The sequence below is a fragment of the Anneissia japonica genome, unplaced genomic scaffold, assembly GCF_011630105.1.
Source record: "Anneissia japonica isolate Jap-2015-1 unplaced genomic scaffold, ASM1163010v1 scaffold288265_len830512_cov201, whole genome shotgun sequence".
Taxonomy (NCBI): domain Eukaryota; kingdom Metazoa; phylum Echinodermata; class Crinoidea; order Comatulida; family Comatulidae; genus Anneissia; species Anneissia japonica.
This window is the reverse complement of record NW_022752171.1, coordinates 327,456-337,921: the sequence shown is the minus strand read 5'-3', so window position 1 is coordinate 337,921 and position 10,466 is coordinate 327,456. Positions and strand designations below refer to the sequence as shown.

Sequence of the window (10,466 nt, the reverse complement as noted above, 5' to 3'; positions counted from 1 at the left end):
GTGTGTGCGCGTGTGTATGGGTGTGTGGGGTGTTGTGTGGAAGGGGTGCGTATGTGTGTGTATGTAATATATAATTATGCATATATTGTTAGCCGCTCGTTTATCATACCTAAAGCAGAATATAATATAATTATGCTAAACAAAAGTCTTTAAGTGAAAAACAAATTCCATTAAAAAACATAAAGAATGATACTAATCAAATACAATGTAGTTTTCAGAGTTAAGATTTTGTTCTGGTTTCATTGGAAAATAATTGTGTTCAGAAGTATTTTAGAAAAAAAAAAGTATATTATAGTGAGATTGAATGCCAAATGTCCTGTATAATTTTTTTAATGATTTATCAATATTTCATATGATATCCTGTATCGCTTGATAAGAATGAAAAAACCGTGTGTGTTGAATATTTAACCATTGATTTCAAATAAAGGTTTGCTATCCATCCAAAAAAGAAAAAAATATATTATTCTTAGCAATTTGTTTCATTTTAAAGGCTATTTTGTACGGACCTTATTAAATCATTAATTTCATATATCAAATATATACTAAAATAGATTGAATATTTATTTGGATTTGAATATTTGCAAATTTGAAGTGAAATATTATTTTGATTTCTTTTGTTACTTATATAAGAGCATATTTAATATATTAACATCTTTTGTCATAAATGTGCAATTCTGGGAATAAAATCAATTAAAAAAATGCAGCCATTTTGAAATTGATGGCTATCCCCTTGCATTAATGTTGAATATACTTTTTATATTCAGTAATTTCTATTCTACAACATCAAATGACTGTCATCAGCAGAGATTTTCCCAACGTCATATCAATGGATGGGCGTGTTCTAGAGATTGGGAAATTCAAACGTCATATTTACAGTATTAGAATTGGCCGGGATTGGTCAAAGCCTGGATCCAGAAAATGTATTTAAGGTGTGATGTAATATAGTAAGCCACACTTTACGAAATTGAAGAAGTAGGCAGTCATGGGAATCGTAAGTTGCACAATTTTATATTACTAGTAAAATTTAAAGATAATACAGTATAATACATAACATAGACGTAAACTATACCTGGATATTTCTTTTAAATTTGGTTAGAAATATTCTTTGTTTTGTTATGTTTCTATTACTTTGGTGAGGGCCAACATTTTCTCATTTATAGTTGTTAAGCAAATGCTTTTGGTTTATTCCTAAGAAATCATCATCAACGGTAAACTTTTTGGCGAATGTTTGATACCAACTTGATAAGAAATAAATAGACCTAATTTGAATATACCATGCTTGGCTTTAAAAAACATAATAAGTTTTTATAAAAATATAGGGAAGACTTTAGGGGCGTGGCCTAATTTTAGGGGTCATTTAAAAATTCGAATAAATAGAAAAAAATTAAATCGAAGACAGGCCTTATGAAAACGGCCCTAGACTTGTCAAATGTAAAGAAAATCGTGGTGAAGTCTTCGTGGCCTTTATAGCAACTATTGCGTGGCCTTTATAGCAACTATTGCTTGACCTTGAGTTACATGAGTTAAAGAACATATTAAGTGTGTGATTATGAAAAAATATTGTGTAATTTTGTTTTAAAAACGTGTTTAAGCTTGCCTAATAATCTGGCAATTAAGCTAGACGACATACATACACCATTAACTTGGCCTGGCTGCCTTCTTCCCGTGGCTGCTCTTAAACTCTTTCTCCTCAGCTAGGCCAATAGTCAACTCTAGCCTAGGCTAGAATGTTTGCCTAATTAAAGGGTTCTGAACACACCTACAAATGCTAAATAGTTTGTGGATGAGATATTCAGAAGTGTCTGCAGTATAAAATATCCTGATCGGACCTAAAATAATACAGTAATGGCCTACAGTACATGATGGTATGCCAACAGAATTAAACCAGGAAGTAAATTTGTATGTATGTATTTGTGTGTATGCTGTCTCTTATACACATCTAGATGTGTATAAGAGACAGTATATATATAATGTATAATATAGAATTGTATATATACATGTAGTTTATAGTGTATATATATTGAATATTTGAAACATTTGGTTTTCTATCATATGTTTATATTTTGTTCACTTGATCTTGAAAATTCGTCCACGAAACATCTATCCGTTTGTCAATAAATTTTGTATTAAAATTGTGGACCTTATTTAATAGTTTGACACATTTTTGACATTAATGAAATTATATGATGTAGAGACATTTTTAAATTTTGCATTTTCAATTTTGTTTACTGTATATTTTTTTCTTGAATATAGATTTTAATTGGATGAATGTGTAGAATCACTTCGATATATATATATATATATATATATATATATATAATTATATATATATATACATATATATTAAATTGTTACTATTTATTTTTTTAATGATTTATAGTGCTTGCATAGCTAATTTTCTAAACTTAATTTGTATACACACTCTATAATATAAATATATAGTTATGTATTAAATATAATTTGACAATTACATAATAATTAGAAAAGCTAAAGTGTAAATGGACCAGCATTATTATATATATAGCCTTTAAATCTTTTTCCCGAGCATAAAATGAACACACCCATATTTCATTAGTTCATATTATTTTAGTTAATTATGTACCACAATTGTGAAAATTTTATTTAAAATTCTATCTATACATGATTTTAATATGTTTAATTAATTAACTTTGGTCTGTGTTGACTTAGTTTTAACGGCATAAGTAAATGATTGTCGGGAGTTTTAATATGCAGTATATTTTGGGTAAATTCGATTTCGATATTTGGTTGGTGACCTTTTGACCTCATATGAAATAATTAACCCTGCCGTTACTTTGTTCTTTATTCGAAATGATAGGGGTTATTCTATTTTTTCTACACTTTACTACTAATAACAACAAAATACTGTATATTCAGTTGATATAAATTTGTGGGCATATTTCATGTAACCACATACCCTATATCAACAAATGCATTAAATTGATACCACTCCGTTAGTTAATTCAATTTATTCAAAAATACCGTAACCTATAAACAAGGAGAAGCATACATAAAAACACGTTTAAACATTAAAAATAAAACATAGATTTGTGCTAAATGCGTGACAAATTTATGATCACGCATGTGTTTACACGTTGGTACTAAAAACAAGAAAATATATTCAGTTGATTAAACGTTGTGGAAAAAATGTTATCCCCCACCCCATATCAGTCCTAATATAGAACGAAAAAAGATACCCATTTTTTATGTTGGTTTACATGTACTAGCAACTAGGAATCGCTTGACTAACAAGGTGTTAGTCATACATATAGGTAACTGAAATAAATAATGATAGGTATAAAGCAGGGGAGTGAAGGCGATGGGTGTTCGGAGCACCTGGACTATTAAAAGATCCCAGTACATTATTCTTCAGAGACGAGTTAAGGGTTACCCCTGTGTACTGGTTCATACAGCCCCTGTTGTGGACAGACGAGACTAGCTGGTATCGGGTTTATAGGGCAAGGACGGATTTAGAGGACCCTCCTCCCCACCCCCTCCCTTTTTTTTAGAAATTAAAGAAAAAAGAAAAAAAAAGAAGGAAAGAAATAATTAAGCACCCAAAACGCTTCGGTGGTTATTTTCGGGCGTTTTAAAAACACAAATTTTGCGGACTCCTAAGGTAATGTTGTCCCGACCCCCCACCCCCTTTCGCTAATTTCTGTATTCGCTCCTGCCGTGTAGCTCAGACATTCAGACATGAAGGTACTCTTTGGGGAGAAGCAAGTTACTGTAAGAGCTTCTCCACATCTCGAGCACTTTGAGACCATTTCGGTATAAAGCTCTATATAAATCTAACTACATTACATTAAATTACCAACAGGGATTGCAAAACCGGTTAAGAGGTTTTATAATCAATATAAAGTTCAGTATTATATGTACTATATTTCTATTGATAGGTATTGCTACTTGGTATCTTCATTGCGGTGGCTGCAAGCCCTTCTGATGGCGCCGAATATACTGTACAGGTATGTCCAGAATATTGGGTTCCATTCGGAAACAAATGCTATCGATTCTTCGCATCTTTAAAGACTTGGGATGAGGCAGAGAAGGATTGCTCCTCCAGCGAAAACTCACAGAGTCATCTCGTCTCCATCGAAAGTGAAGATGAAAACCAGTTTGTTGCTACGCTTTGGCAAACATATAATAATGAATTAGTTGGCTTTGGATTCACATACTGGATTGGTTTGAAGAAGTCGGGAACGACTTGGAGTTGGTCGGACAATTCACCATACCAGTACAACAACTGGTCAACAGGTGAACCCAATAACCCTGAAACTGAAAATTGCGTTACCCAATGGAATGCGGAAAATTCATACCTGACCTGGAATAACCTCCGTTGCGACTATAAGTTGCCATACACATGCGAGATTTAATCCATTGGATATTAAATCCCCCAAAGTGATTTGATGAAACGATATGTTTGTTGCACCATATTTAGCATTCAATGTAATAAATGGAGTACAGTAGTAATCTGTTATTTGATATTTAATTAAATTTATTAAATTTCTTTACGGTTCGATTACAAGAGGTTGGATTCAGTATATACATTCATTGCTATTATCACACTATTATTATTACTATTATTACTATTATAACACTATTATTATTTTTTTTACTATTATTATTATTATTAATATTATTATTGGCATGAAGTTATTAAAAGTATATAAGAGTGCTAAATGTATAGATCCTTAAAGCGCTTTATAATACGGAGATTTGCCTCTATAAACCTTGTTCCATTAGTGAACTAACATTTCTGAGTAGCAACAATAGCATTACTCTGAGTTGCATCGAGTGACCATTTTGATCAGATCATGATGGCCATTATGAGTGAAGATCATTATCAACTGTTAATTTCATCTTAATTAGTTCAGTTGTTTCCTCCATAGTCAATCAGTGGTGACGCCAGGGGCCATTTGCCCACCCGTGGGACAAGCCTGGAACCCCCTGTCGTCCAACAAACGACTAGGTCGTCGGACCAAAAATTTAAAAAAATAATAATTTGACTATCCAAATAACGCTGTTTTGATTGCCAATCCCTAATATTGTTGTCTAAAAGCACATTTAGGACCAAATTAAGTCATGAAAACTCTCCCTATGAACCCTAACAGGGTTTTTTTTTTATTCCGGGCCGTCGAATGGGCTTCGTCGTCGCCTTGGTTCGGACCCCTCCGTTGGACACCTTGTCGGCAAACTTCTGGCGCCACCGCTGTAGTCAATAACTACACTAACCGCTTTTATGTTTAAGAGGCTGACGTCTTTGAGGTTCAATAAAAATATAATACGCACGATTGAAATTTGTTAATGTCTTGTTATTGAACTGTTTTGAAACCAATTCAAAAGTCGGAATAGAGAGAAAGAATGTAAATGCAGAGTGACGTTACTAACCAGTGACTTTAACTACCGCAGGTTCAGGCGGTTCGTTGAATCAGGGCCCCTGATCTCCTGGAGCCCCGTTCTTTATGTGCCCCGCACCTTTATAAAAAAAATCTAATAAAGCAACGCATAGATATACAAATCTGAATTGATAGTATTTACCTGTAGGCCCTATATAATACTACACATTATAATTTGTTAATAATAAATTATACATGCCTAGGCCCTTATGCCTAGTAGAAAAAATGTCACTCAAACACCGATATCATTATAATGGTTGGAAATGGGTTTTTTTTTTAAAAGAAACATAATCTGATATGAGATACACTTTTTGCATGTTTATTTATATATTTATTTAAACATTTTTATTTTATATATATTATATTCTCTTTTGTTGAGTAATCATTTTGAGACAAGTTTTTTAACTTCTAATCTGATTCCTAAATCGTAATTTATAGCTATTAATTGTTTACTATTACATGAATATCGATTTGAATAAATGTTACTGAACTTAACTTAAATGTTACTGAACTTAAATCCACGGTGAAACAGATCGTCATCTAAGAATGCATGAAAGCCTGATAAATTACAGTACCGACAAATATTGTTTGTCAGCCAAACCCGATCCTTCTTTCTCTAATATAACGACTTTACCGGTAAATTTTGCGGCCAATTAATTTCAACATGGACTCGTTTCACAGTATGCATCAGGGGTGGCTCCATTGGGTCCTTTATAAAAAAAATCTAATAAAGCAACGCATAGATATACAAATCTGAATTGATAGTATTTACCTGTAGGCCCTATATAATACTACACATTATAATTTGTTAATAATAAATTATACATGCCTAGGCCCTTATGCCTAGTAGAAAAAATGTCACTCAAACACCGATATCATTATAATGGTTGGAAATGGGTTTTTTTTTTAAAAGAAACATAATCTGATATGAGATACACTTTTTGCATGTTTATTTATATATTTATTTAAACATTTTTATTTTATATATATTATATTCTCTTTTGTTGAGTAATCATTTTGAGACAAGTTTTTTAACTTCTAATCTGATTCCTAAATCGTAATTTATAGCTATTAATTGTTTACTTTCACATGAATATCGATTTGAATAAATGTTACTGAACTTAACTTAAGTGTTACTGAACTTAAATCCACGGTGAAACAGATCGTCATCTAAGAATGCATGAAAGCCTGACAAATTACAGTACCGACAAATATTGTTTGTCAGCCAAACCCGATCCTTCTTTCTCTAATATAACGACTTTACCGGTAAATTTTGCGGCCAAATAATTTCAGCATGGACTCGTTTCACAGTCTGCATCAGGGGTGGCTCCATTGGGTCCCTCGAATGAGCAGTGTTTTCACTGTGAGAGCTACCCTACTGACAGAAAATGTAAATATATAAACATGCCACAGATGATGATGATAATTTTATCAACCCAGAAGCTAAATATATAATGGCCTGTTTCGGTTTCTTTCCCTTTAAATGGTCGAAGTTATATATTGGTACTTTTACTTTCATATAGGCCTAACCATTATCGTATTCCGGTCCCCAAAACACAGACTCCGAAATAGTAATGTCCAATGGGAAGAGATATACAGATAGATTAATTTAAGAAAAGTATGATAGTACAGGTACATAATAATATATTATTAATCAATATTCCTGCCCCGAAACCAAGACTAGGGGTGTATCTGAGTACCGTTACACAGTATTATATTATATATTTTGTTTTGTTTTGTTTTTTTTTCATTTTATTAAGTTATTTTATTTTCTTTCTGCAGCAACGCACAAACATTAAACATAGAAAATGAAAGATGAAAGTTGTGATAAGACAACTGATACAGGGGTTGCGACAGGGTTTGCCCGACGGGACCAAGGTTCCCGAAGGGGAGAGAGGACCGACGTCATCGACAAGAGCAAATTGGGCGTAGTTGGGCGTCGCTCAAAATATTTCGAAAATGGTTTAAAGGGACCCTCCCAATCTCCCCACCAACCATCCTTCTGGTGCCATATTTGAACCTCTGCTTCCACACATAATACAAACTTAACTTAAGCCTAAAACTGCACATGTAATGTTAATTATACAGCGAAAGAGACTAATAAATACTCAACATAAATTCTCAAACCCTACCCTAATGTAAATTGAAAATGGTCAATTATTTATTTTACAATGTTATGTTACATTAGCATAAACATATAAATGTGCTTAGGAAAATTATATTACATAAACCGAATAAACATGTTTTATTTTTCAACACACACACGTGGGCACATCTGTTCTGTTGGTGAACATCAGTCCAAAATACGCAATAATTTGTCCAAAATACGTCAAGTTACGGTATACAATACTTTATATGAAAAACTATACGTATTTCCATCGGCGGCACACGTCACGTGTAGCATAGAGACGTTGTGTTTATAAAAGGAAACAATTTAAAGTAAATAATATATACAGAAACACGGATATATACAAGACGTGAAATTAAAATTTTTAAAACTCGATAGATCTTTAACGGTAAGTACTCATTACGTAAAGTCTAAATTTTACCATTTAAAACGTCAACATATCTCTATTTTTTTCGATTTAATGTACGACATAAGATAGCTTCGTGCATACAAATAAATTAATTCACTTTTTTTAAATTTCTTTATTCGGCAAACAAAACACAAATATCGAAGGCAAAAGAGCAGAACAAAAACAAAAGTTGACAAATTGAACGAAAAAGACGATACAGAAGATAACCCATGAAAGTCGCCAAATAGTAACTTGTTTCCAATAGGGTCCATATAAAGCAAAACAAATCTGAAATATCTTCCGCCGTCAAAAAGCAACAATTAAAAAAGTCATAAACAAGGCAAGGCAGTCACAGCAAAAAACAAAGACAGAGAGTTAACTACTGCAGCTTTCTCAAAATTTAGCTTTTTCGAAAGGGTAAATTTTTAGTTCTTAACGGAAAGTTAAATTATTACTGATTGATTTAATATACATGTAATTTGTAAGGGCATTCCATTCTTTGATGCCTGAAAAGAAAAAAGTTGAAGTAGCAAAACATTTGACCTTGGGAATAATGGAATTTAAATTACTTCCTCTAGTATTGTATTATGGAAGTTGTGGACTCAAAATTCAGAGACATATAAGGAGCATTTGTGCTTTTAGAGATCTTATGTACATGATTTATATTTAAATATTTAACTCATTAATTAGGTTTTACAATTTATATTATCATTTCTTTGTTTCCATGCTATTTTTTAATTTATTCATAAATTTAGCAGAGTCTCCAAAAGTATATCCATGTTAGCGTTACAATCTCCAGACATGAATATTTGCCATATATTATAATACGTATATTTCCCTTCATTTTCATGACATAGGGGGCAGCACTTATCTACAGTCAGATCCTATTTGCACGCTTTGGCGTTAAGCTGGAGGGTTTTGGATCTTGCTTTAAATTTTAAACTGCTTCCATAGAAATCAGTTTGATTTTTTAAATAACCCTCCATTTTGGGAAATTCTTTTAACCTTTTGTAATTATTAAAGGATGATTTACTGACTGCATTACTAAATTAACATTGCACAGATCGTTGTTTTTATTTTTGAATGTACTAATTCATGTATTATTATCTGTGGTACGGGGAAAGAATTCATGCATCCAAGAATATATAGAGGAAGAACGAGCAGCAGTGCAGCGAGCCCAAAATCGTGTAATCAACCGAATTGCATGATGGGAGGCCAGTGGAGTAGGGCGCCGCGTATCGGCGGTGTGTATAAAAACGTGTCTAGTATGGGTTATAGGCTAGCTACCATAGAGAGTTAGACCGTATTGGGTATTTATTAATGATTCTAGATCTATCTACTCTTGTAATTATAGCTTAGACCTATATAATAATTGGGTAGGGTAGGCTAGGCCCCTAGCTTTCAAATAAACAAAGAACATTACAGTGTACACTACAGTTAAGTGTAAACTCTAAATTACTAGATAGAGATCTTAGACATGCCTAGGTGAGGCTACTTTTGTTAGTTAAACTAGACCTATTGATTGTTTAATTATCATTAAATTATATTTTAATGATTATTATTATCCTTATCATCTGATTATGTCATGTAAAATATAACAAAAAGGGAAATAAATATTTATTTGAAATTTGAATTTCATTATTAATATTATTATTGTTTACTCATTATTATTATTATTATTATTATTATTATTATTGATCATCATTAATAATTGTTAATATTGTTACAACAACTAGGCCCATCAAAAATTAGGATCAATCTTTATGAAATGTATTATTACAACAGTTTGTAATTTTTTTTTTATAGAATTCTTAATTTAAAGCCAATTGATTATTATTATTATTGTTATTATTATTATTATTATTATTATTATTATTAATAGTAATATTAACCAATAACATTTTTTCCAACCTGGTTAGGATCAATAAGTATTTATGACCACATACTACGCTATATACGACGTATCTATTTTACACTAAAAAATAAATGGCTAACGCTGCTGGAGCGGATGCAGGATTTGGTAGTAGGGGGCGGTGAGATTCGACACCAAACCTCAGCTCACCATAGTTAGGGCTGAGGTGCAAAAATTGTGATATATAGACCTCAGGTGCCCGGACGTACCTAGAAAATCTTACTGGTAATTCATATCAACAATAAAATCAAACAATTATTTTTCTTATACTTTAGAGTTTGTGATCGAAGCATCTGCGCCCCCCCCCACCCCATCTGCCTCTGCCCCAGTGCAGTACTGTACTGTATTAGTTTTCTCCCTGTATGAATGTATTTCAATATACAGTATCATGTACGAAACTTTCCTTCCTTTCTTTCTTTATTGTATACGCAAAAAACAAACAAATGGTATACAATAGGAGCCAAGAAATAGACAAGTCTAATCGAGCTTGGCCCCTTTCTTAACTATCCCCTCAGCCCCAATAAATAAAATAGAATAAAATAAATATATAAATAAAATAATGAAAATAAATAAATAGGCATCAATCTTCATACTCGGAATAAAGTAATTTTTTCAGTTTTGAAA

At 32.2% G+C, this 10,466-nt stretch overlaps 1 protein-coding gene across 1 annotated transcript; it reads left to right on the top strand.

The window, feature by feature from the left end:
* Positions 1–963: 963 nt before the first annotated feature.
* Positions 964–5,300, top strand: LOC117122174 (snaclec coagulation factor IX/factor X-binding protein subunit A-like). The gene is made up of 2 exons (XM_033267681.1): positions 964–991; positions 3,915–5,300. Exons 1-2 carry the CDS (start codon positions 983–985, stop codon positions 4,389–4,391), a joined length of 486 nt encoding a protein of 161 aa, XP_033123572.1. The 5' UTR covers positions 964–982; the 3' UTR covers positions 4,392–5,300.
* Positions 5,301–10,466: the final 5,166 nt, after the last annotated feature.